The sequence below is a fragment of the Dipodomys merriami genome, unplaced genomic scaffold (assembly GCF_024711535.1).
Source record: "Dipodomys merriami isolate MVZ:Mamm:240054 unplaced genomic scaffold, mDipMer1.0.p SCAF_10, whole genome shotgun sequence".
Lineage (NCBI taxonomy): Eukaryota > Metazoa > Chordata > Mammalia > Rodentia > Heteromyidae > Dipodomys > Dipodomys merriami.
This window is the reverse complement of record NW_027202271.1, coordinates 14,041,909-14,068,457: the sequence shown is the minus strand read 5'-3', so window position 1 is coordinate 14,068,457 and position 26,549 is coordinate 14,041,909. Positions and strand designations below refer to the sequence as shown.

At 42.8% G+C, this 26,549-nt stretch overlaps 2 protein-coding genes across 3 annotated transcripts in view; both read left to right on the top strand.

Annotated features, from left to right (window-relative positions):
• Positions 1 to 13,031, top strand: part of Lima1 (LIM domain and actin binding 1) — a 134,626-nt gene extending 121,595 nt beyond the window's left edge. For both annotated transcript variants that reach the window (XM_070040919.1, XM_070040918.1), the window contains exons 10-11: positions 7,520 to 7,653; positions 10,336 to 13,031. In XM_070040919.1, the coding sequence (XP_069897020.1) occupies positions 7,520 to 7,653; positions 10,336 to 11,350 (1,149 nt within the window). In that variant the 3' untranslated portion in view covers positions 11,351 to 13,031. The remainder of the gene's footprint in view (positions 1 to 7,519; positions 7,654 to 10,335) is intronic.
• Positions 13,032 to 19,333: 6,302 nt separating this feature from the next.
• The window catches only part of Cers5 (ceramide synthase 5), a 35,319-nt gene continuing 28,103 nt past the window's right edge, over positions 19,334 to 26,549 (top strand). The window contains 1 exon segment of the mRNA XM_070040917.1: positions 19,334 to 19,602. Within this exon segment, the coding sequence (XP_069897018.1) occupies positions 19,412 to 19,602 (191 nt within the window). The 5' untranslated portion in view covers positions 19,334 to 19,411.

Below are 26,549 nucleotides of genomic sequence, written 5' to 3'. Positions count from 1 at the left end.
ATATAAGATCTGATGAATTTAAATAAAGTTCATAATTAGTGGTATACTAATGTTAATTTCTTGCTTTTGATAATTGTACTTTGGTAATGTGAAATAAAGCTAGAATAAAGATGTGCAAGAACTTATCTTTGTAACTCTTATGTAAATGTAAAATTCTTTGGAAATCTGAAGCTAAAAGGCTTGAATCTGTGGTTCAAATAGTAAAAAGTGCCTGCCTAGCAAGCAGGAGGCACTGAGTCAAAACCCAATGCAACCAAATAAAGATTGGAAAGGTTGAGGATGGTGAGTTCAAAATCATCCTGGATAGCAAACCCTGACAGAAAGACAAACAGAAAGAAAGAAAGAAAGAAAGAAAGAAAGAAAGAAAGAAAGAAAGAAAGAAAGAAAGAAAGAAAGAAAGAAAGAACAAAAATATTTCAACTATGTGAATTTTGCACACGAAAAAGTAAACTTAAAATAAATGTAAGTTGTATTCTAAAAAACAAAAACAAAAAATGGGGACTGTATCATATTTCATATAGCTTTTATTTAAAATTCCTTTTGTATCTTGAAAGTTTATGTTTGTCTGGTTTTTTTTGTTGTTGTTGTTCCGGTAGTGGGCCTGAACTCTGGGCCTGGGTGCTGTCCTTCAGCTCTTCAGCTCAAGGCTAGCGCTCTACCACCTGAGCCACAGCGCCACTTCCGGCTTTTTTATTTTTGCTTATGTGGTGCTGAGGAATCGAACCCAGGGCCTCAAGCATGCAAGGCAAGTGCTCTACCACTGAGCCACCTTCCCAGCCCTGTTTGTCTGGTTTTTGATCCTCACCCCTCCATGATACTAAAACTTGAAACCAGCATCTTGTCTTGCTCATGCTGAGCAAGTGTACTAGCTTTTTTTTTTTTAATTTTGAGACAATGTTTTGCCAAATTGCTCAGATTGTCTTGAATTTTCATCCTTCTACTTCAACCTCTTAGTATCTAGTATCATAGCATATAGCATATAGCTAAGATTTAGGGAAAAGGGTAGTTACACCATGAAATTGCGGATGTTATTTTTTCTTTAAATTCATTGTTCCTTTTTACCTTCTAACATTGAAGTTGAAAAGAGTTGATGGTGGAAAAACTGTATAACTCTACAGTCAATTCCTTAAGAATTACACTCTCTCTTAATAATAAGTGTGAAAGTATGTTTGTAGACTATGTTCTCATTTTGAAGTCTGTGTGTTGAGACATCTGTATTGCTTGCTTAAGTAATCATGGCAGGAGAGGTGGGGGAGGAAAAAAGAAAGGGAAGAGCAAGTCAGGGCTTTATGAAGACATGCTTTTACCATTCATAGCTTTGGGGACAGCTGATTGTGGTGATTCCCTTGGTCAGGTGAGCCTGTAAATGAATTTATTACAATTGATTTCCTGGTGCAGCTATTAACCTCAACTTAAGTAATACCTGGAGGAAGCAGATACCTTGGGCCAAGTGAGTCACTGCTCAACTGCAAGAACCTTTGCCCACCTTAAGCCACCTGGTCTGACTAAAGGACTCTGAACTGAGAGTTAACAACTGTACCTCTAACAAAAACTAGCTAGTTATTTGGGGTGAATTACTGGAGCTTTATATGGCCCAGTTCTACTACTGAATAAAAGGAGACTTGGTTACTTAATTTCTAAGCCTCTCTTATGAATATCTCTCATGTAGCTAACACTGAAGTCATCCTCCTTTTTTTTTTTTTTGGTTGGTCATGGGGCTTGAACTCTGGGCTTGGTGCCGTCCCTGTGCTCTTCAGCTCAAGGCAAGCGCTCTACCACTTGAGCCATAGTGCCACTTCCAGTTTTCTAGTGGTTTTATTGGAGATAAGAGTCTCACGGACTTTTCTGCTCAGGCTGGCTTTGAACCACAATCCTCAGATCTCAGCCTCCTGAGTAGCTAGGATTACAGGCATGAGCCACTGATGCCCGGCTTGTACCTGAGCTGCTCATATCTGTAACCTTCGCTACTGAAACCAGGAGAATCACAGTTCAAAGCCAGCTCAGAGTGACTGTCTCAGAGAGACAGGTCACTGAGACTCCATCTCCAATTAACCAACAAAAAAAATATGGACAGGCTGGGCAACGGTGGCTCATGCCTTAATCCTAACTACTCAGAAGGCTGAGGGGTAGGATTGTGGTTCAAAGCAAGTGTGAGCAGAAAAGTCTGAGACTCATCTCCAATTAACTACCAAAAAAGCCAGAAGTGGAGCTGTGGCTCAAGCAGTAGAGTGCTCGCCTTGAACAAAAGAAAGTCAGGGACAGTGCCCAGACCCTGAGTTCAAGCCCAAGGACTGGCATCAAAAAATATAGATATAGATATATGAGAGAGAGAGGGAAGAAAGAGAGAGGAGGTGGGAGGGGAAGGAGGGAAGAGAGAAGTGGGGAGGTGGGAGAGGAGAGGAGAGGTGACTTAGTCATGGATTCTCTGAATTCTCAAGAATACTAATTTCTCAACACAGCCTTATTTCCCTCCTTCACCTTCCAGGGCAGACATCTTCATGCTAGTTAAGCTGACCTATACTAAGCTGATATTCCTCCTCATTCCCACTATAAGTTCTGAGCTGATAACTTGCTGCATGAAGGGACACATCTCATATTGGTCTTCTTGGGCATGCCAGGGAGAGGCAGAGGTTCAACTCTTTACACTTATCTCAGACCTAGCCTGCTCCTTTGACCCTGGTCACTCAAGAGTAGATGCACACAGGACTGCCTTCACAAATACACACCTCAGTATTTAAACACTGTGAAAACTGGAATAAACTGGCCCAGTTCCCTTTGTTTGCCTGTAGTCCAAAGCTCAAAAAGTCATGTATTCAAACCTGGGGTGGGGCCTGATTACATTTCCACTTTTATTTAAGGTCAATTCATTTTCTCTTGTTCAAAGGTCCCTTTTACAGTCTACAGCCCAGCAAGATACTTTAGTAAATGTGTATAGGAAGATAGGCTCACATAACTAGTATCATGGCTATAGATGGCAACAGAAGTTGTTTCTCCACTTTGGAAAATTACACGCAGCTAAGAATATACTTGTTCACTCAGAATAGATTGTTAGGTCCCACACATCTTGGGGGAAAAAAGAACTGTTCTTAGTGCCTGTCTGTTCTTGAAAATAGGACATCTAAGGTAAAGACTCTGTTTATTTAAAACTTTAGCTTGAAAAGTAACAAAAAGAAGCTGGGCACTACTGTGGCTCACACATCTAATTCTGGCTACTCAGGAGATCTGAGGATTGAAATTCAAAGCCCTTATAGAATAGTCCATGAGACTTATCTCCAACTAACCACCAAAAAAAAAATAAAATCTATGGGGCTGGGAAGGTGGCTCAGTGGTAGAGCGCTTGCCTTGCATGCGTGAGGCCCTGGAGTTGATTCCTCAGTACCACATAAGCAAAAAAGAAAAAAAAAAAAAAACGGAAGTGGCACTGTGGCTCAAGTGGTAGAGTGCTAGCCTTGAGCTGAAGAGCTGAGGAACAGCGCCCAGGCCCAGAGTTCAGGCCCCACAACCGGACCCCCCCCCCCAAGAAAAAACAAAAATCTAGACTAGGGCTGGGAATGTGGCTTAGAGATAGAGTGCTTGCCTAGCATGCATGAAACCCTGGGTTCGATTCCTCAGTACCACATAAACAGAAAGGGTAGAAATGGCACTGTGGCTCAAGTGATAGAGTGGAAGCCTTGAGCAAAAGAAGCTCAGGGACAGTACCCTGAGTTCAAGCCCCAGGACTGATCCAGGTGCCAGTGGCTCACACCTGTAATCCCAGCTACTCAAGAGGCTGAGATCTGAGAATCATGGTTCAAAGCCAGTCTCTGGGGCAGGCAGGAAAGTCTGTGAGACTCTTATCTCCAATAAATCTCAGAAAAGCTAGAAGTGGCACAATGGCTCAATGGTGGAGTGCTAGCCTTGAGTCAAAAGAAGGAGCCCAGGGATTGCACCCAGGCCCAGAGTTCAAGCCCCTCAACTGACAAAAAAAAAAAAAAAATCTGGACTGTAGTATGACTCAAGTGTTATAACGTCAGCAGTAAGGGAAAAAGTGAAAATTTGAGGTCCTAAGCGCTAGAAGGCGGGGGGGGGGGGGGAAGGGGGGGCAGAGGGAGGGAAGTGAGGCAGAAGAGAATTGTTTCAGTTTTATTACCTAGATATTTTGCCCAAAGTAAGAAAGGGAAATGAAAGGCAATTTTACTGATCTGAAGTATGGAACTCTGATATCAATTACAGAATTTCCTTCTTATTTCACTGTCTAAAGAGTAATTACTTTCACTGACTGTTGCCAATGCTATTCTCCCCCACTAAATAATCCCCTACATGCACTGGAGCCTTCATTAGACTGAATAATACATGCAAGGCAAGAGGGTGAAAGTGTAGATGAAACCATACAAATTTATTGGGAAAAAAATAGCTTTATGTAGATGCTCATCAACAGAAAGTGTATAAGATCCCTAATATGGGAAGACTGTTTATGAACATTGACTATTTATATAGAGCCTTATTCATTACAGAATATTTTATGATATTATCTACACATTTTAATTTGAAACAAAGTGAAGACTATAGGGTGTTCATAGTGTAATAGCAAGATTATTTTCATTTGGGTGAGCATCTGTTTTCTTCTCCAATTTGCTTTAGTTATGGAAATCTAACAATCCAGGACAATTGAGGAAATGCTCTGTTGGCTCCATTCAGGAATTCTGGGTTTTAATTCAAATTCTATTCTTGTCTGTGTTTGAAATTTTGATAAGGCTCCTGACATCCTGATGCTTTAGTATCTACGTGTGAAAGATGGTGAGGGGAGAAGGATGAAAATAAAATCTTCTCTTCCTAAATGAAAAAATATATATGTTGTAAAAATATTAAATGTCTCACACTCATGTTGGCAGTGTTTGAAACATGGCTGTGCCAAGTCTGAGCATGCCATGAAGGCATGGGCAGGATGTATGCCAGACCTATGATAATGGGAGAGGGTTTTGGGCTCTGACTCTGCTTCCTGTTGTCTGAATAGACATGGGGGCAATGAGAGAAAAGTGGCTGAGAGCCCAGGACAGAGAAAAAAGGAAGGCAAAGCCACAGCCACTGTGACTTGGCATGTTACCATGCTGGGATCCTCTTGTCATTATGACACTGAAGTCCAATGAGCAGCTGCTCCATTCACCTTAAATAGTATCAAAAGGGGATAACAAAGAAATGAATAAGAGTATTAGAATCCTAGTAAGTCTGGTTAGTTAGAAGCTTGTGTTTGGTAAATTGTTTGAACTAGCAGCCTGTTCATTAGTTGGTAAAGAGGAAAATGACATTTTATTTCTGAGTGAGGCTCCATAAAAAGAGAGAGCCATTGTGGGTCAGGTGTAGGAGGTAATAAGACACTAATTATTTAGATACTCCTTAAGTAGGCAAAGGCTCATAAAAGCTCCCTCCTAAACTGGGATGGTTTCCAGCCTCAGGTAGATATAAGTGAGGTTAATTTACCAAGATTAGCAGTATTAATTGAAAAAGAAAAACAATATTGTTGAATCTGACTCACTTGAGTTTTAGTTCGGATGCAATCAAACGCTCCAAGTCACATCAAATGCTATGTATTCATTGAAGGTTCCTATTTGTCTCTTCCAGCTTCTGCTACCTGCTCCTGGTACCTAATTTCTGCTCCTGCCTTCTACTTTCCTCCTAATGTGAGCTCAACCTTCACTTTCTCTCAGGTTCTTCCTTCTGTTCACTGGGCTGCATCCTTCTCCTACCATGTGTTCCTCCCCTTGGTGTATGTGTGTGCGTGTGTAAGAAAGTGTGTTCTGTATCTCTCTGTTAATATCCTCTTATACATGTGAAGTTTCTGTCTCTTGTCTTTCCAGAATGAAAATAAGTACTTAGTCTATTTCAAGTGTAAAAATACAGAATCACTTCTCCACAATGGAAAAAAAAGATTTTCAAACTGAAATACACATCTGTCTTATTACTTTACATGATGAAAATCATGATTTGGACAGACTCTCTCCAATGGCTTCAATGGTGTTATTGTATCCAAATTGTATTTTGCATTTTAATCTGTGTTCTGCTTGCTAGTCAAGGACCAAATGGTTGTAGAAAAAACCTAATTAAAATAAAAGAAAAAAAAACACATAATTCTGTGTTCCAAAGAAGGCAATTTGCTGCAATACTATTGGGTCATATTTAAATACCTTTCGATGCTTGGTAAACTAGGTTGTAGACTATGTTCATTGTTTAAATTTTTCTTCTAAGTACTATGCCCCTAGAATAAGAGAGTATTACTATTAATGAACAGTGTGACTAGCCCCTTTGTTCAATTTTGTTTTATTTTGCTTCCTTTTCTTTTTTTGGGGGGGGGTCTGGTCATGGGTCCTGAACCTGGGCTCTGTCCCTCAGCTCTTCAGCTCAAGGCTAGTGCTCTATCACTTGAGCCACAGTGCCACTTCCGGCTTTTTTCTTTTTGCTTATGTGGTGCTGAGGAATCGAACCCAGGGCCTCATGCATTCAAGGCAAGTGCTCTACCACTGAGCCACATTTCCAGCCCCTGTTTTGCTTCCTTTTTTGCCAGTATGAGGGCTTGAACTCAGGGCCTGGGAACTGTCCCTGAGCTTTTTGGCTCATGGCTAGCACTCCACCACTTGAGCCACAGCTCCACTTCTGTCTCCCTTATTTTAGAATATTATAGAACATGGGCCTTATAGGACTCTATAAGTGCTAATAAAATAGTTTGTGTCTCTTATAAATTGTTGCATTTGTGTGTCAGTTTTGATTTGTTTAAAAATGCCATGCTTCGGGCTGGAAAGGTGGCTCAGTGGTAGAGTGCATGCCTTGCATGCATGAGGCCCTGGGTTTGATTCCTCAGCACCACATAAGCAGAAAAAAAAAAAAGCCGGAAGTGGCACTATGGCTCAAGTGGTAGAGTGCTATCCTTGAGCTGAAGAGCTGAGGGACAGCGCCCAGGCCCAGAGTTCAGGCCCCACGACCGGACCCCCTTCCCCCCAAAAAAATACCATGCTTAGCTGATTGAACAAATCAATATTATAAGCAGAATAAGTAAAAGATGCTTTCCTGAGATTAAAATACCTTTACCTAATTCCCATAGTCAAGTGCTCATCTTTCCCTTGAAAGTTATATACTCCTGAGAATATATCAGTATAAGTCTGTCCTGTTTTGTTTTTTGCTTTGTCCTGTTTTTTGTACTTGAATCAAACTGCTATATTCTATGTCAGGATACCATTTTCTCCTAATTTCTGCCCTGTCCACTGCCCTTTCTACTTGTTCCCTGACCTTAACATTTTGTATGCACTTTTTTGTGTGTATGTGATGGCTTGTTTATGTCTTTCTTTACAATCTAACCCAAGCATACATGTCCTCAGGGGCTGCTACTGAGCAGCCAGACAATTTGCAAAGGGAATTCAGGACAGGTTCTTGACTTTAAAGAGCCAGCAAATGGAATCGGCCCTTAGACATAAAGTAAAGCTTAGGCCCATCTTAACAGACAACTAAGTCATCACTCCCTGTGCTAAAGTTGTCTTTTTACTTTTCCTAGAAGTTTCAGGCACCTGCACGAGAGACCTGTGTGGAATGTCAGAAGACAGTCTACCCCATGGAACGTCTCTTGGCCAACCAGCAGGTGTTTCATATCAGCTGCTTCCGTTGCTCCTATTGCAATAACAAGCTTAGGTAAGCCAGACCAAAACAGGCAGTCTCTCTGTATAGTCTGAGCTTTGACTTTTAGGGTATTGGCACTAAAAGTTGCTAATGATCTTTTCTTTTCCTTTCTTTCCTTTCTTTCTTTCTTTTTTTTCTGGCCCTGGGGCTTGCACTCACGGCCTGGGTACTGTCCCTGTCCCTTAGTTTCTTTTCCTCACGACTAACATCCTACCTCTTGACCACAGCTTCATTTCTGGCTTCTTGGGTAATTTATTGGAGAGAAGAGTCACAGACTTTCCTGTGTGGGCTGGCTTCAAATCATGATCCTCAGATCTCAGCTTCCTGAGTAATAAGAATTATAGGCAGGAGCCACCTGCTTATACTAATGATATTGTATGGGCGGTCCCAAATAAAGTAAAAAGTACTGTTTAGTGACAAATCTTTTATAACCAATGACAGTGGTGTTTTAGACTTCTGAATGCATTCATATGTTTATTTACATGTTAAACTGAAGCTTAAATTATATGAATTGCAAGAAAAGCCTTTTATGACCTACTTCAGTAGAATGTTTCCTTTGGTATCATGGAATCATAAAGTTAAGAAAGCCCAAAGGTTATTTCTCTGAGCCCTTGCTCCAAAGTGTCCTAAACACTGTGTAATTTGTAATAAAGACAATCATTTTAGCCCCTGGAAAGCATGTATTTTTCTTTTTTTTTTTTTTTTTTTTGTCGGTCGTGGGGCTTGAACTCTGGGCCTGGGCATTGTCCCTCAGCTCTTCAGCTCAAGGCGAGCGCTCTACCACTTGAGCTACAGCGCCACTTCCAGTTTTCTGGTGGTTTATTGGAGATAGGAGTCTTTCTTGCCCGGGCTGGCTTTGAACCGCGATCCTCAGATCTCAGCCTCCTGAGTAGCTAGGATTACAGGCGTGAGCCACCAGCGCCCGGCATGTATTTTTCTTTAGGTTGCTTAATTGTTATTTGTTTCAGAGGAAATAATCATTATGTATCTTTTTTTTTTCTAAGTTGCTAAAAATAAAGATGTTCTGTGATACATAAGGGAAATATTCATTTTGTTGTTGTTGTTGTTTGCTGGTCCTGGGGCTTGAACAGTCCCTGAACTTCTTTTGCTCAAGGCAAGCACTCTACCACTTGAGCCACAGCACCACTTCCAGCTTTTTTGATTTGTTTATTGGAGATAAGAGTCTCATGGAGTTTCCTGCCTGGTCTGGCTTCAAACCATGATCCTCAGATCTCAGCCTCCTTAGTAACTAGGATTATAAGCATAAGCCACTGATGCCCAGCTTGAAATATTTCTTTTAACTAAATTCAGTTGTGCAGTCTTTTTTTTTGGGGGGGTGGGTGTCGTGGGGCTTGAACTTTGGGCCTAGGTGCTATCCCTCAGCTCTTCAGCTCAAAGCAAGCACTCTACCACATGGGCCAAAGCACAACTTCGGATTTTCTTGTAGTTAATTGGAGATAAGAGACTCAAGAGTTTCCTGCCTAGGCTGGCTTTGAACCTCAATCCTTAGATTTGAGCCTCCTGAGTAGCTAGGATTACAGGCATGAATCACCAGCACTTAGCTCAGTTGTACAGTCTTAAAGGAGGAAGTAACCTAAGATGCTACTTTCCTTCCAGACCAAACAGCCCTTCTAAAACACTCTTGAAAGATGTCCTGGCATCTGCTGGTCACTTAAGGATAGATACCATACCACTGCTAGATGCAGTGTTGGGTAACTCCAGCTAGATAACTTTGCTTTAATTTGAGCCAAAATCTGCCTCTGTGTCTTCTATTTTTTAGCTCTTTTTCTGCACACTGAATTTTTTACTCCAAACACATTTTTTGAGGGAAAATGCTGTCATTTTACAAATCTTTGAAGTAAGTTACCATGTAAGGGAAAATCTAAAGACTTGTCCAGCACTGAGGTTGGGTAAGATATTCCCTTTGCTGAACATTCACTGTTATATTAAACATAGCAGTAGTAACTGTTGCATGTCAACTACTTGCAAAGCATTATATCCATTCTTGTAGCATTTAAATTACAGCACAAATGGGAAATGAGAAGGAAAAAGACTTAGATTTTTACAAAGTAATACCATTCTAAGTAGGTACAGGTTATAAATACTAAGGAAGTATATGACCAGAGCTAGTCGGGTAGGATTACCTAGGAAAGACATTCTAAAAAAAAAAAGTTAACATTTTAAAACTTTAACAAAGGTAAGTAAAATCATTTGCAAATGGAGAGCACATTCAGATAGAAAAATGATTTGTGAAGCTTTATCTTAGAAGTAAACCTTTTTTATGTAAAGATTAAAAAGTAATTATGTATACTTAAAAACTGATAGGGAATGATGTGCTTTTAAAGATATTTTTCAGGGCTGGGAAGGTGGCTCAGTGGTAGAGTGCTTGCCTTGTATGCATGAAGCCCACATAAGCAGAAAAAGCCAGAGTGTCACTCTAGCTCCAGTGGTAGAGTACTCTCCTTGAGCTGAAGAGCTGAGGGACAGCACCGAGGCCCAGAGTTCAGGCCCCATGATTGGCAAGCACACACACGCGCGCACACACACACACACACACACACACACACACACACACACACACACACACTTTTCCCACTTAGCATCTTCTCAAAATACTGAAAATGCCAGATTTTAGCTTGAATAAGTAAATGAGAGTGTAGAATTTTGCTAACTTTATGTTATTTTTTATGACAGTCTAGGAACATATGCATCTTTGCATGGGAGAATCTATTGTAAGCCTCACTTCAATCAACTCTTTAAATCTAAAGGCAACTATGATGAAGGCTTTGGGCACAAACCACACAAAGATCTATGGGCAGGCAAAAGTGAAAATGGAGAGACTTTAGAGAGACCGGCCCAACTTCCAAATGCAGGGGAAACTCTTCAGAGCCCAGGGGTAGAAGATGCCCCCATTGCTAAGGTAGGTGTGCTGGCTGCAAGTATGGAAGCCAAGGCCTCCTCTCAGAGAGAGAAGGAAGACAAGCCTGCTGAAACCAAGAAGTTAAAGATTGCCTGGCCACCCCCAACTGAACTTAGCAGCTCTGGAAGTGTCTTGGAGGAAGGAATCAAAGTACTCAAGCCTAAATGGCCTCCTGAGGATGAAATCAGCAAGCCAGAGGTTCCTGAGGATGTAGATCTAGATCTCAAGAAGCTAAGACGGTCTTCTTCACTGAAGGAAAGAAGTCGTCCATTCACTGTAGCAGCTTCATTTCGAACCTCTTCTGTCAAGAGCCCAAAAACATTGTCCCCACCCAGTAGGAAGGGTTGGAGCATATCAGAGCAGAGTGATGAGTTCACAGGAGGAATAGTAACAGAGAGGAAACAGGTGGAAAATGCCAGGGTCTCTGAGAAAAATGGAAGTGTGGGGAAAGCAACCTGGAAAGACACAGAATTTACAGGAGAGGAAACAAGAAGGAGAAGTAAGGAAATTCATAATTTTGAGATGGGGAGTGAGAATTTCATAGAAAATGGTGCAGATTTAGATGTAGATGAAGATGATAGTCACCTCTTCAAACAGCAGTCTCCACTAGAGCCCAAGTCTCCAAATTGGTCCAGTGTTGTAGACAACACTTCCACTAAAGAATTCACTATAAAGAACCAGAAATCCCAGGAGGTAGGGTTCTGGGATGGAGAAGTGGTCAAAGAGCTATCTGTAGAGGAACAGATAAAGAGAAACCGATACTATGATGAAGATGAGGATGAAGAATGATAACTTACAATAGTGCTGAGGCTTAGATTCATGTTAGTGTTAGTTAGCAACCTGCCCTTTATCAAAGTGATGCACAAAATGAGCTATCTTAGCATGAACTGTCATTTATGTGGAAACAACCTTGGAACAAATTTTTACTTAAAAAAACACAATACAGCAGCTTAAGTGAGCCAATTCTAAATGCTGGAGATAATATTACTTAAGACCCTCCATGCAATGAATATATGTAAAAGAACTTATAAGCAGGGAAATATTCCAACCAATACAGCCCAGATTCCACTATATTCCCTAAAGGTAATATTAAAGTGGAGAGATAATTAGTAGTACATTTTTACACTACAAATACTATTGTGGAATTAGAAAACAAAAGAAGGGATATAGAAGTCTGAAAGTTATGACTGAATGCACTTTACTATAAAGGGCATAGTTTTTATACTTTAAAATCAATACCACTTTTCTTCTAGTATTCAATATTGAGATCAGATATTTAGTCTTTTAAATTTTTTAGTTAATTTTCTTACTCTGATATATAGGGTGAATTTATTGCCTTGCATCCTGCTCTCTACATCTTGAATTATTGAAGTATAATATATTACCTTTATAGAGTACCTTTTGAGATAATTAAAAGACAACCTGAATGCTTTGGTGCTTGAAGAGATTGTTACCCAGTTAGCTATGTTATCAGCCATGGTAATGTCTATGCTTCTCACAGTTTACAGAACAACTTTAAAAAATTTAGTCCTTGGGCTGGGAAGGTGGCTCAGTGGTAGAGTGTTTGCCTTGCATGCATGAGGCCCTGAGTTCGATTCCTCAGCACCACATAAGCAAAAAGAAAAAAGCCTGAAGTGGCGCTGTGGCTCAAGTGGTAGAGCACTAGCCTTGAGCTGAAGAGCTGAGGGACAGCACCAGGCCCAGAGTTCAGGCCTATGACCAGACCCCCCCAAAAAAAAATTTAGGCCTTTTAGATCACCATGCTCCATGTTAGGGCAAAATGAGTTCAAAGGCTGGGCACCAGTGGCTTGCAGCTGTAATCCTAGCTACTCAGGAGGCTGAGATCTGAGGATTGTGGTTTGAAGCCAGCTCTGGCAGGAAAAGACCATGAGCCTCTTAGCTCCAAAAAACTACTCAGAAAAAGCCAGAAGTGGTGCTGTGGCTCAAGTGATAGATCTCTAGGCTTAAGCACAAAGAGGCTTAAGAACAGTGCCCAGGACCTGAGTTCAAGCTCCAGGACTGACAAAAAAAAAAAAGAGTTCAAAGGAGGAATAACAACTGCCTTAAACCATTTGAGCTCAGACCCCCAAATGTGTATTTTACTAACAATGTCCCTTTTTTGAGACACTAATTTTTAAGTCTGTATAGCTCTGAGGCATATTGATTTTTATAGCAAGTAGTATACACAGGTTGAAATTATGCCAGAGTGAAATTAGGCTTTTTTGTGGGGGCGATAGTTTTCTCTAATATTAAGGCTTTGAAGAATGATTAACTTGAGTACATTTGCTGTACATAATTAATATTCCAAATTGTATGTATCAGAGGGAGAGGTATTCTAAGGAAGAGGCTTTTCTGCATTTGTAGGGATTTCGCTGTAATATTTTTTAGAGATGTAAAGTATTCTGCTTTCTTATATTCTCCTTAGTCTGAAACATTTTTATTCAATAAAGCTTGTAATTTACAGTTAAAATTTTCCATGCTTATTATTACTTTTACGTCATTACAATCTGAAGATCTACTTTTTTGCAGTTGGTGAAGAGGCGAATGTGATTGTTGTGGAAGAAGTGATTGCTATGAATACATTTCACCACTGAGTGGTGGTATTGGGCTGATCTTGAATTTTCTTCTCTAGAAAATTTGTCTGGAAAACTGCAATTTGGCTAGAAAATTGATGTGTGCTTTCAGAAAGAGCTGTTTGTTTTATCAATTCAAAATCTGTTTTTTGGTTTTTGGGTTTTTTTTTTACTGTTTATTGTATCCAATACTTATTAATTCACTATAAGTATGCAAATTTCTGCTGAAGATGTGTTTTTTATTCTGAGTGGAGAAATTTTTGGTTTAATTTCTTCTATAGGAGCAACTGCTACAATTGAAGAAGCTTGTTTGTTTCAGTACTGGAGTGGAAATGTGAATTTTCTTGGAGGCATCTGTTATATTCCCAGGGTCATTTTCTGTTCCATGGTTTCCTCTGATCTTCTAAATTAACATCAGAATACCTCTTCTGCTCTTGCCTCTATCCTTATCTGAGTCATTAAAAAAAAAAAAAAAAAAAAAAGTCCTGTTCACTGAACAATTAGTCCAGGAGCCCCTAGTGACACAAAATATCCAATCTTGTCTTGAGTTTAACTACCCTTAGTGTGTGACTGCTTATTATTCTAACTTGTCCATGTGGTAAACACTATACATCCTGACTTAAATTTTAAAAAAAATCTGAGTACCTCTGGATATCAGTTGAGTATGTTACTACTTATCAGTTTCTTAGGGATAAGATTACCTTTAGAATCCTTTCCTATACTTTTCAAGTGATGAGCTAGATTGTTCATTATTGCAAAGGTAAAGAGTAGCTCTAGGTTCAATATGTAATAGGACGTCCTCGTACAAGAGAAGACCAAAGTTCTGGGAAGGTGGCTCAGTGGTAGAGCGCTTGCCTTGCATGCATGAGGCCCTGGGTTCGATTCCTCAGCACCACATAAGCAAAAAGAAAAAAGCCGGAAGTGGCACTGTGGCTCAAGTGGTAGAGCGCTAGCCTTGAGCTGAAGAGCTGAGGGACAGCACCCAGGCCCAGAGTTCAGGCCCACGACTGGACCACCCCTCCAAAAAAGAGAGAGAAAGAGAGAAGACCAAGTGGCACAAATCCTTAGAGACTAGTTTTCAAAGCTAGACAAAAAAAAAAAAAAAGTAATCATTTCCTTTCAGTTCTCTCAATGAAGGCAATCTTGTTTGACATTTATAGGTCAGTGGTGACAGGTTTTTCTGGTGGGGAAGCAGGAAAAGGGGCCTTCTTGGGACTCAGTTTTATGGAGACTCAATGCTACCAAACCAAACAGCAGCTGCTTCCTAGTATAACAGCTCAGAGCTTTGGGTACAGGGTTTAGCTTTTGATGATTCTGAAGTTCTTCAACAGCCTTCTTTTGCTGTTGCTGCTGGATGTTCCAGAAGCTTTTGTTGTTGGGAGGTAGAGGGGTGTGAATTTCTTGGTTTTTTGGTTTTTTTTTTTTTTTTTGTACAAGCAGCTCAGACTACTTTAGCTACAGTAAAGAACACTAGTAGGGAAAAGACAAATTCTGGAGAAGACTTTTTATTATTTTATTTTGTCGGCCATGGGGCTTGAACACTGGGCCTGGGCACTGTCTCTCAGCTCTTCAGCTCAAGGCTAGCGGTCTACCACTTGAACCAAAGCACCACTTCCAGTTTTTTGGTAGTTTATTAGAGATAAGAATTTCAGGAGCTGGGAAGTTGGCTCAGTGGTAGAGCGCTTGCCTTGCATGCCTGAGGCCCTGGGTTCGATTCCTCAGCACCACATAAGCAAAAAGAAAAAAAAGCCAGAAGTGGTGCTGTGGCTCAAGTGGTAGAGCGCTAGCCTTGAGCTGAAGAGCTGAGGGACAGCGCCCAGGCCCAGAGTTCAGGCCCCACGACCGGACCAAAAAAAAAAAAAATTTCATGGAGGGGCTGGGAAGGTGGTTCAGTGATAGAGCGCTTGCCTTGCATGCATGAGGCCCTGGGTTCGATTCCTCAGCACCACATAAGCAGAAAAAAAAAGCCGGAAGTGGCGCTGTGGCTCAAGTGGTAGAGTGCTAGCCTTGAGCTGAAGAGCTGAGGGACAGTGCCCAGGCCCAGAGTTCAGGCCCCATGACTGGACCCCCCCCAAAAAAAAAAATTAAGCTATCCGAGAAAATGTTTAAAGCAACTGAGATACCCATGATGACTCTTACTGGGTGCCAGCTCCCATCACGAAGCAGCTAAACACACTGTCAATAGAAGGTCAGAGAGGTGGGACAATAGCTTGATTTGAAGGAAAAGTAAACATTTAAGGGTGCTTACAATAAAAACATAATTAACATTCCTTTGTTTGGCTGGTCCTGGAGCTTGAACTCAAAGTCTGGACATTGTGAGTTTTTCTGATACAGCCTAGCCCTCTACTACTTGAGCCACAGCTCCACTTTTGGCATCTTGCTGGTTAATTGGAGATAAGAGTCTCCTACCCAGGCTGGGAATGTGGCTTAGTGGTAGAGTGCTTGCCTAGCATGCATGAAACCCTGGGTTCAATTCCTCAGTACCACATAAACAGAAAAAGCCAGAAGTAGCATTGGGGCTCAAGGCTAGCCTTGAGCAAAAAGCTCAGGGACAGTGGCCAGGCCCTGAGTTCAAGCCCCAGGACTGGGGGAAAAAAAAAAAAAAAAAAAAGGCTTCTACCCAATCTGGCTTCAAATTGTGATCCTCAGATCTCAGCTTTCTGAGTATCTAGGGCTATAGGCGTGAGCCACCAGCACCCAGCTTGTGTGTGTGTGTGTGTGTTCAATTTGAAATAAGAGTCTCACTGTGGGGCTGGGAAGGTGGCTCAGTGGTAGAGCACTTGCCTTGCATGCCTCAGGCCTTGGGTTCGATTCCTCAGCACCACATAAGCAAAAAGAAAAAAGCTGAAAGTGGCACTGTGGCTCAAGTGGTGCTAGCCTTGAGCTGACGAGCTGAGGGACAGCTCCCAGGCCCAGAGTTCAGGCCCCACTACTGGACCCAAAAAAAAAAAAAAAAAAAAAAAAGAGTCTCATTGTCCAGGCTGACTGTACAGTGATCCTCAGATTTTAGCCTCCCGAGTTACAAGCAATACAGGCATGAGGAGCCTGACATTAATGTACTTAATACAATTTAGCTGTTTAACTCCTAGCCAAATCTCCTTAGGGAGACTTAAATATTTTTGTCTGTCTTACTTTTTTCTTTTTTCTTTTTTCTTTTTTTTTTTAATCTTTTTCCATTGGGGCTTTAAATCAGGGCCTGGGCAATGTCCTAGAGCTCTTTTGCTCAATGTTAGAGCTTTATCACTTTGAGCCACAGTGCCACTTCCAGTTTTCTGGTGGCTAATTGGAGACAAGAGTCTTCCTGCCCAGGCTAGCTTTAAACTGTGATCCACAGATCTCAGTCTCCTCACTAGCTAGGATTACAGGCATGAACCACGGGTGCCAGGCCCTGTCTTACTTTAAACACATATTTCAAAAGGTTGAGAATAGGGGGCTGGGAAGTTGGCTCAGTGGTAGAGTGCTTGCCTTGCATGCATGAGGCCCTGGATTTGATTAGTTGGCACTATGTAAACAGAAAAAAGCCAGAAGTGGTGCTGTGGCTCAAGTGGTAGGGTGTTAGCCTTGAGCTGAAGAGCTGAGGGACAGTACCCAGGCCCAGAGTTCAGGCCCCAAAGACTGACAAAAAAAAAAACAAAAAACAAAAAAACACACACACACACATACACAAATGTAGCCTCAGTCATAACTTAGTCTTAGCAACAGAGGCCAGCGTAAGAAAAAAGAAAGAAAAGGAAATATTCAACTTCATCAGTCCTACTCCTGATCTCCTGTAATCCTAATTTCTCTGCTGAAGCTCAGAAAACTTGTAACAACCTCCCTCCTCTCCTCCTGAGATGCTAATGTCTAACTAATGAAAGCCAAAGTTTGAAAAGCTCAGACCGAACCTTTTAGTGTACTGGAATGGTTGAACCCCCTGCCTCCCTCAAACTTTCAATTCTGGTGCAAATACACCTTAGTTATAGTTACTTTATCTGTCTTAGATCATAGGTAGAGTTCCTTAATGTTTCTTTCAGGCCATTCTAGTTAACCTCTAGCAATTAATCTTGTAGTTTTTAACAGACAGGGTTCAGAGTTCTCAGGCAATTTGGGGAAAGTACCTCATGAATGGCTCCCTTCGTTATTTATATGGGCTCACACAGAAAGTTCAATGTTCAATTTTAAAACAGAATTAAGGTAGTTTGTGGAATATGCTCAGAGTTCTCAAGTCCAGTCTGGCTACTATTTCTTATCAGTATAACCTTGTACAAGCTGTTCAGCCTTTCTGGACTTTAGTTTACTCCTCCATTAAATAGTGTGAATAACAGTATCAAGTTCATAGCAGGAAGAAGTGAAAATGTTCTGGGCATTATCTGGCACATAACCTCAGTAAACACTGGCCATCACTCATTTTTCACTTGCCTTTATATATTCCTATTAGTGTCTCGCTTTTCATGTTGCTTGTCTTCCATTTCATTTTTTACATGAGAAGGAAAAAGGAAGTCAGCTTGATGTTGTACAACTCTAATTCTCATATTCGTGAGGCTTGATAAATCTTATCTCCAATTAATCACTCAAAAAACGGAAGTGGAAGGCGGGTACCCGTGGCTCACTCCTGTAATCCTAGCTACTCAGGAGGCTAAGTTCAAAGCCACCTTGGGCAGGAAAGTCCGTGAGACTCTTATCTCCAATAAACCACTAGAAAACCAGAAGTGGCGCTGTGGCTCAAGTGGTAGAGTGCTAGCCTTGAGCTGAAGAGCACAGGGACGGCACCCAGGCCCAGAGTTCAAGCCCCACGACTGAAAAAAAAACAACAACAAAAAAAACCCCTGGAAGTGGTGCAGTGGCTCAAGTGGTAGACTGCTAGTCTTGAACACAAAGTGGCTCGGGGACAACACCTAGTCCCTGAGTTCAAGCCCCATAACTGTTAATAAAAGAAAAAGAAGTAAAGAATTGGAGCCAAGGTGGACCTTGAAATCACAAATCCTGCTACCTCAGGCCCTCCCATCGTCCCCCATAAGTAATGTGAGGATCTCAGTTGTGCATCATACATCCATTTTTTGGGGGGGGGGAGGGGATCCAGTCGTGGGGCCTGAACTCTGGGCCTGGGCGCTGTCCCTCAGCTCTTCAGCTCAAGGCTAGAGCTCTGCCACTTGAGCCACAGCGCCACTTCCGGCTTTTTTTTCTTTTTGGCTTATATGGTGCTGAGGAATAGAACCCAGGGCCTCATGCATGCAAGGCAAGCGCTCTACCACGAGCCACCTTCCCAGCCCGCATTCATTTTTTTTTTTATTCTAAGGAAAAGTGACAGTAACTTTTTTTTTTTTTTTGGCCAGTCCTGGGATTTGAATTCAGGGCCTGGGTTCTGTCCCTGAGCTTATTTTGTTCAGGGCTAGTGCTCAACCACCTGAGGCACAGTGCCATTTCTGGCTTTTTCTAAGTAGTTTCTTGGAGATAAGAGTCTCAAAGACTTTCTTGCAAAGGCTGGCTTTGAAGCTTATTCCCCCAGAAGTCAGTCTCCAGAGCAGTTAGGTTACAGGCTTGAGCCTGGCTTGACAGGAACTTTTGACTGATAAAGCAGGGAAAGGGGTTGGCTATATGGAAGAGTACGAAAGGAAGAGGAGATTGAGAGTAACAAAAACATTTGTGGTAGGGAATAGTAAACAGACCGCTGAGATGGATGGCAAGCTAGACTAGCAGGACAGAAGCTACAAATGAAGACATGGATTTAAATTCGCCGTGCTGAGAAAGAGGAATATCCCGGTAAAGGAACTAGGCCTGAAACAAGGATGTGGTGGTGGCTACGTGAGAGAGAGAGAAGGGGGAGGAGAGAGAAGGAAAGAGGAGAGAAGCTAGGGAAGAAGGGGGCGGGAGATGGAGAGAAGGAAGGGAAGGAGGGAGGCAAAGCCTCGACCTGTAGAAAATAGGGCGGAGCCAAAGTTAAAGGAGGGTGTAATGGGTAGGGGGCGGGCTGCGGGAGGTGAGGCGGGAGTGATGTGGTCTGGACGGGGGCGTGGCCACGACCGGAGGGGCGAGGTCGTGCCTTGAGGGGTCGAGAGGGTGTGGCTATGATGGGGGCGTGGTCATGGCTTGAGGGTCTGGCAGTGGGGCGCGGAGGCAAGATGGGCGGTGAAGGGGCTGGGCCTGTGGGGAAGGCGGGCTGGGCGGTGCGGGAGAGGAGAAGGGGCCGGAAGGGGGTGGCTGCGGGTCCGGCTCCGCCCCGGGGCTGTTTCCCAGCGGGTTCCGTTGGCCGTGGCGGCCGCCGAAGCTATGGCAGCGGTGGCCGCGAGGCGGGCGTAAGATGGCTACAGCCGTGGTGGGATCCCTGGGCCTGCTATGGGGCTGGCTGTGGAGCGAGCGCTTCTGGCTGCCTCAGAACGTGAGCTGGGCGGACCTGGAGGGCCAGGGCGACGACTACCCGCGCGCTCGGCACCTCCTGTCGGTGTACCCACTGGCGGCGGGCATCTTCTCCGTGAGGCTGCTCTTCGAACGGTGAGAGCCGTCGGAGCCGGAGCTGAGGGCCGGGGTTGGCCGGGGAGGACGCGGGCCCGGGAGCCGCTTGGGATCGGAGACCGAGGGCCGGAAGCAGAACTGAGGGCAAAGCCCGGAAGCTGGGGCTGGGGGAGCGCGTGCCGTGGCGGGGATGCTCGGGAGCGGGGTGGAACGGGAAGTTGAGTGGCGTGAACTAGTGAGAAGAGTGAGCCTCGACGGGAGTGCCGGCCCCCTCGAGTTGAGTTCCTAGAGTTTCTTGGGAGTGTCAGAGGCCGCCACCCTACCGAGGTGGAAACAGATTGAGCGTGAAATCGGGCAGAGGAACGCAAAGGGTCCTGAAAAGCCTGAGCTCCTTGGAGTTCTGGAGGCTGCAGGGGTCCATGCAAAGCGCTGGACCCTCCAAGCAAAGGGGGTTATAAGTCCCTAAGAATCCTAAGATTTGTAAAGGCCCTTTAGCTGCTGAGAGTTGGGGATTAGTTAGACCTCAAGCCCTGATTTGTCAGCTCCTGGACGTTTGTTGGTGAGACTGAAGAAATTGTGTGTGGCGGGGGAGGGGGGAATAGGGCGTGGTGGAGCCTGAGGCTTCCAACGTTCGGGTTGGTGTCTGTTTAGCTGGCGAACGGGCCTTAAAGTCTAGTGGTGGTAGGAATAGCCCACGGAAAAGATTGAAATCCCAGGGTTACTTAGAGGATTACTTGTTGAAGCCAGCTTCCAAGGGAGATTAGAATAGCCACATACTTCGTCCCACCATGTGCTCTGGTTAAAGGTGATTTCACCGTTCTTTGAATGGCAGGTCATAACTGCTATGTTAAATAAAGGGGATTTGGGGTCAGTGAAGCTGTGGTTCTAGTGATAGAGTGCTAGCCTCAAGCAAAACTGTTCAGGGAGGGCTGGGAAGGTGGCTAAGTAGTAGAGCGCTTGCCTTGCATGCATGAGGCCCTGGGTTCGATTCCTCAGCACCACATAAGCAAAAAGAAAAAAGCCGGAAATGGCGCTGTGGCTCAAGTGGTAGAGCGCTAGCCTTGAGCTGAAGAGCTTAGGGACAGCGCCCAGGCCCAGAGTTCAGGCCCCACGACCGGACCCTCCCCTCTCCCCCCAAAAATGTTCAAGGACAGCGCCTACTTCTTGAGTTCAAGCACCAGGATTGGTACCCTTCCCCCACCCCCCCCCCAAAAAAAAGGATTTGGTGTGGAAATTTTATAATATGGGTTTATAGATATGAGTCGTTTTGATCCATTTTACTCAGACTTTAGCAAAAGGGAAGCACTTCGACATTAGTCCATTTTACTTTTTATCTGCAGCAGAAGTGACTGTAATGCAGGAATGTCTTTCCTGGAATGAAATGTGTTTCATACAAAATAATCTGTTACTCTGCTGAAGATTAATGTCTGTTTTGGATTACTGATTTGATCTGCCTCATTCTGACACAAAAAATCTTATTAAAACTTTATGTATCTAGATATCTGTTCATAATGCTTTTCTATTACTATGAAAGTGCTGTACCAGACGTTCAAGTGCAAAAATGAAACTGCATTTTTAAATTTTTATATTTTTTTGTCGGTCGTGGGTCTGAACTCTGGGCCTGGGCTCTGTCCCTCAGATCTTCAGCTCAAAGCTAGTGCTCTACCACTTGAGCTACAGCGCCACTTCCGGCTTTTTCTGCTTTACGTGGTGCTGAGGAATTGAACCCAGAGCCTCATGCATGCAAAGCAAGCACTCTACCACTGAGCCAGCTTCCCAGCCCTAAAACTGCATTTTTAACTGAAGTAAATGAAACCCAAAGATCTACATACCTTTTTGGGTCCTCAGAAACTTAACATTGCAGTTTTGTTTTTTTTTTTTGTTTTTTTTTGGGTCCGGTCCTGGGGCCTGAACTCTGGGCCTGGGCGCTGTCCCTCAGCTCAAGGCTAGTGCTCTACCTCTTGAGCCACAGCACCACTTCCGGCTTCTTTTCTTTTTGCTTATGTGGTGCTGGGGAATCAAACCCAGGGCCTCATGCATGCAAGGCAAGCGCTCTACACTGAGCCACCTTCCCAGCCCTAACATTGCAGTTTTTAAAAGTATGTTCATTGTGTTAGGTAATCCTGGGGTGGAGGCACAAACCACTTGTCTCTCTTAGGATTATACTAAATCAGATATTCTCCTTCTTTGTAGGGTATATTAGAACTGAAAAGAGAAAGAAAATACAACTATAAAGGAATATGCACAATTCAAGTGGAGGAGGAAGCAAATTGTCATATATGAAAGGTTTTCATCCTTTAATATAGATATATACCAATTTTTGTAATTGACCACATGTTAGTGGTCAAATTACTTGTTACTTATATACACTCATTATATATAAACATGTATCTCTTCAGATTCCAAAAGGTTCCCCCAGATGAAGACATTATCTGGCAGAGCACTTGGAAGGATACTTTACCTGCGGGAATTCTATCTGAGTGTTTCTATGGTGCTCCAGTGTCAGGGGAATATGGGTAGATGGGAATACTGAGCTGAGAGCATTCTAGTATGATATTTCTTGGCTAGTAAGGACAGGTACTTTGTTTCATGTTTGCTCTTAGGAAAGTTTAATGCTAGAAAGTCTTCCTATTTTGTTATGCCTTAAGATCTTCTACTTCTGTAAATAATTTGAATTGACTGCTAAATTGCCAGTTCTTCTCTAATATGCGAGTCTTCCATAAAGGAAACAAAGTCACAAGGCCTTGGGTTCAATTCCTCAGCACCACATAAGCAGAAAAAGCCAGAAGTGGCACTGTGGCTCAAGTGGTAGAGCACTAGCTTTGAGCTAAAGAGCTGAGGGACAGCGCCCAGAGCCCAGTGCCCACGACTAGAAAAAAAAAAGTAAAAAAGCATTTAACCTCTTGTTCATAGTATTTTAGGGTTTGGAGAAAAAAAATCCATGCTCATGCTATTCTTGATTATATTTGTTTGGGTGGGGTCTCAATTTGTTACAACATTTTAATGAGTGTAACACTATCTCCCTTGATAAATGGTATATGTTTATATCATTGTAGGAGTCTTCCAATTAGTTCTTTCTCTTCCTTCTCATAAACTAACTACTCTGATCATTTATTTTTTGCTCTCATGTTCCCTAGAAAACTGCAGCCTCATCTAATAGAGATGACTTGAAACCATCTGACCATAAATGAAGTATTTGTATCTAAGTAATTATGTATTCTGCTGAAGAACCCTAGAATGAACTTAGGGTTGTAGCTCAGTGGCGGAGTGCTTGCCTAGAATGAGTAAAGTTGTTAGTTCAATTCCCAGCAAAAACAAAAAACACCTGAGGATTGCGGTTCAAAGCCAGCACGGGCAGCAAAGTCCGTGAGATTCTTATCTCTAGTAAACCACTAGAAAACCGGAAGTGGTGCTGTAGCTATAGCGGTAGAGCGCTGGCCTTGAGCTGAAGAGCAGAGCGCAGAGGCCACACCCAAGCCCAGAGTTCAAGCCCCACCACTGACCAAAAAAAAAAAAAAAAAAAAAAAACCACCAAACCCCCTCCCCGCCAAGAGTCAGTTATTACCTACCAAAGAATTGAGACTTTTCTTTGTGGCCTCTGTTGCCAGTTATATTGTGGTGGCCTGTATATGTACTGAATCTCAAGCATAGCATGTACTCAGTAAATAAGGAATGATTGAAGCCCCTCTCACCTGTAATTCTAACTAGTCTGGAGGCTGAGATCTGAGGATCACAGTTCAAAAGCCAGCTTGGGCAGGAAAGTTCATGAGACTCACAAGAGTCTCCAGTTAACTAAGAACCCAGAAGTGGAGCCATGGCTCAAGTAGTAGAGTGCTAGTCTTGGGCAAAAAAACTAAGGGACAGTGCCCAGTTCAAGCAAGGACCAGTACAAAATAAACTTATTAGGTTTGAGGGTATGGCTCAAATAATAAAGCATCTGCCTAGCAAATATGAGTCCAAATTCCAAATCCTACTACCGACAACATAAAGAAATAATAAAAAATAAAATTGTAACTCAATGCCCAGTTCCTTGAGCACTTGTCCTTGGGATCAAGTGAAGAGCTTGACACCACGAGAGCTATATATTATTTCAAATATCCTAATATAACAGGAACTTCATGTTGTCAAAAGAAAAAAAAATTTTTTTTTTTGTCAGTCATGGGGCTTGAACTCAGCCTGGGTGCTGTCTCTAAGCTCTTCAGCTCAAGGCAAACACTCAACCACTTGAGCCACTTGCAGTTTTCTGGAGGTTAACTGGAGATAAGAGTCTCCTGGGGAGGGAAGGGTTGGGAAGGTGCCTTGCATGCATGAGGCCCTGGGTTCAATTCCTCAGCACCACATAAGCAAAAAGAAAAAAGCCGGAAGTGGCACTGTGGCTCAAGTGGTAGAGCGCTAGCCTTGAGCTGAAGAGCTGAGGGACAGCACGCAGGCCCAGAGTTCAGGGCCCATGACCGGACTCCCCCCCCAAAAAAAAAAAAAAAAAAAAGAGTCTCCTGGACTTTCCTGCCTGGGCTGGCTTTGAACGGTGATCCTCAGATCTCAGCCTCTGGAGTAGCTAGGATTACAGGCTTGAGCTACAAGCACCAGGCTTGTTTTTTGTTTTTAATTATCTTTAGGTAGTTATACAAAAAGAGTTGCCATTTAACAAAACAGTTTATGAGTACAATAAATCTTGATCAGTATCATTCCTTTCAATATTCTTTCCCATCCCTCCCCTACTCATCCCTCCCCTGAGACTCTTATCTCCAGTTAACTACCAAAAAGAAAAAGAAAAACGCTGCTAGTGGAGCTGTGGCTCAAGTGGTAGAGCAATAACCTTAAGCCAGTCTTGAGCTCAAAAGCTCAGGGACAGAGTCCAGGCCTTCAGTTCAATTTCCAGGTTCAGTATACACACACACACACAAAAGCCACATGTAGAGCTGTACCTCAAACAAAAAAAGCTTAGGAACCACACCTAGGCCCTGATTTCAAGTACCTTAGCATGCACACACATGCAATATATATAATATATATTATGCATGAATGAAGTGAGTATGCAGTTTCTACTCTGCTTAGTCATTATTCCTGTTATCTTTCATCAGTTCAAGACAACCTCATAGGAGTGTTTGAAGTCCTCTCAATATTCTTTTCTTTTTTTCTTTTCTTTTTTTTTTTTTTTTTTTTGCCTGTCCTAAGCTTAAACACTGAACACTGGGCCTGGGCACTGTCCCTGAGCTCCTTTTGCTTAAGTCTAACACTACCGCTTAAGCCACAGTGCTACTTCTGACTTTTTCTCATGAGTAGCTAATATTAACAGGCATGAGCCACCAGCGCCTGGCCTCAATACCATTTTCAGTCACCTGGACTAAACAGTGCTTATAGCTGACAATAAGAGCAGTAACTCTTGTGCATATTTTTGTTGTTTTTATTTGGTGATGCTGAGTTTGCTCTCAGGACCTCTTACCACTTTGAGCCACACTCCCACTCCTTGTTTGTGCATGTTACTAAACCACCAATTTCATCTTCCTCTCTTGAAAGCCTTGCCACTTATACTTGCATACTGCCTTTTGTTCCCTGTCCTCTCCACTTCTGCTGTTTAAGTAAAGAAAGCTTTTTTTCTTTCTCCTGACATACCTACATCTGTCCTCCCAAATCTGTGCTGGCTGTCACAGCATTGTGGCCCAAATATTACTAAGTCCTACAGATAGAGAAAGACTTTGGGAAAAATTGTCATTGCTACAGAGTAGATCATAAGGGATTTATTTCATTCCACTGTGTCCTTAAGGGTATTCTGCTGAGTGATTTTAATTGCAAATCACAGAGTTAAATGAAGTTTGCAGATCCATCAGAGCAAGATTAGAAAAATGGCCACATAGCTCTGCCCTTATCTAAAAGCTCACCCCTTAATAAGTTCCAGATGGTCAAAAGCCTTTTGTGGGGCTGGGAATGTGGCTTGCCTTGCATGCATGAAGCCCTGTTCCATTCCTCAGTACCAAACAAAAAAAGCTGGAAGTAGCACTGTGGCTCAAGTGGTAGAGTACTATCCTTGAGCAAAAGAAACTCAGGTCCAGTGTCTAGGCCCTGAGTTCAAGCTTCAGGGCTGGCAAAAACAAAACAAAAGCTGGGTGCGGGTGGCTCACACCTGTAATCCTAGCTACTCCGGAGGCTGAGATCTGAGGATCACGGTTCAAAGCCAGCCCGGACAGGAAAGGCTGTGAGACTCTTTATCACCTGTAAACCACTCAGAAAACCAGAAGTGGTGCTGTGGCTCAAGTGGTAGAACGCTAGCCTTGAGCTGAAGAGCTGAGGGACAGCACCCAGGTCCAGAGTTCAAGACCCATGACCACCAAAATCAAACAAAAACAAAAAACCTTTTGTGTCTGTCTTCTCACTCTCTAGAAAAACTTCTTTCTCCCACTTTTTCTGCACAATGGGTGTTGATGTTTTGCAGACAAGTCAGTACTGTCATGTTGGAGTTATCCTTGGAGACAGTGTGTATTCGTCATTGAAAAAGAAACTTCTTGTTGAAGTCACTTTCTGATTCTGAAAACTAGAATCTTTTAGATTAGTAAGGAAGAGATTAATGAAGGAGAGCATAAGTGAAATCTGTACCTTCCTTGTAGAGTGGGAAGGGAAAAATATACCTCTTTTGACTTCCTCTCCAGATGTATTTTTAGGCAAATAAAATGAGATTTAATTGATGTAGCATAAAATACATTGTAAGAAGAGGCAAGATAGTATCTTGAGAATTCCTGTTTGTGGCCTGATGGCTTGGTTCTTGTTAAGGAAAAGAGGAATTGCCTTTGGGATAAGAAAGAATTTGTAAAATGTAAAGTTTTGTCCTAAACTGGTTTCTTTTCTATGAGGTGGCAATCATGGTTACCACCTTTAGAGTAAAAGAAAGAAATTGTTGATTAAAATACAGTGTAAGGGGCTGAGAATGTGGGTTGGTGGTAGAGTGCTTGCCTAGCATGCGTGAAGCCCTAGGTTCAATTCCTCACCACCAC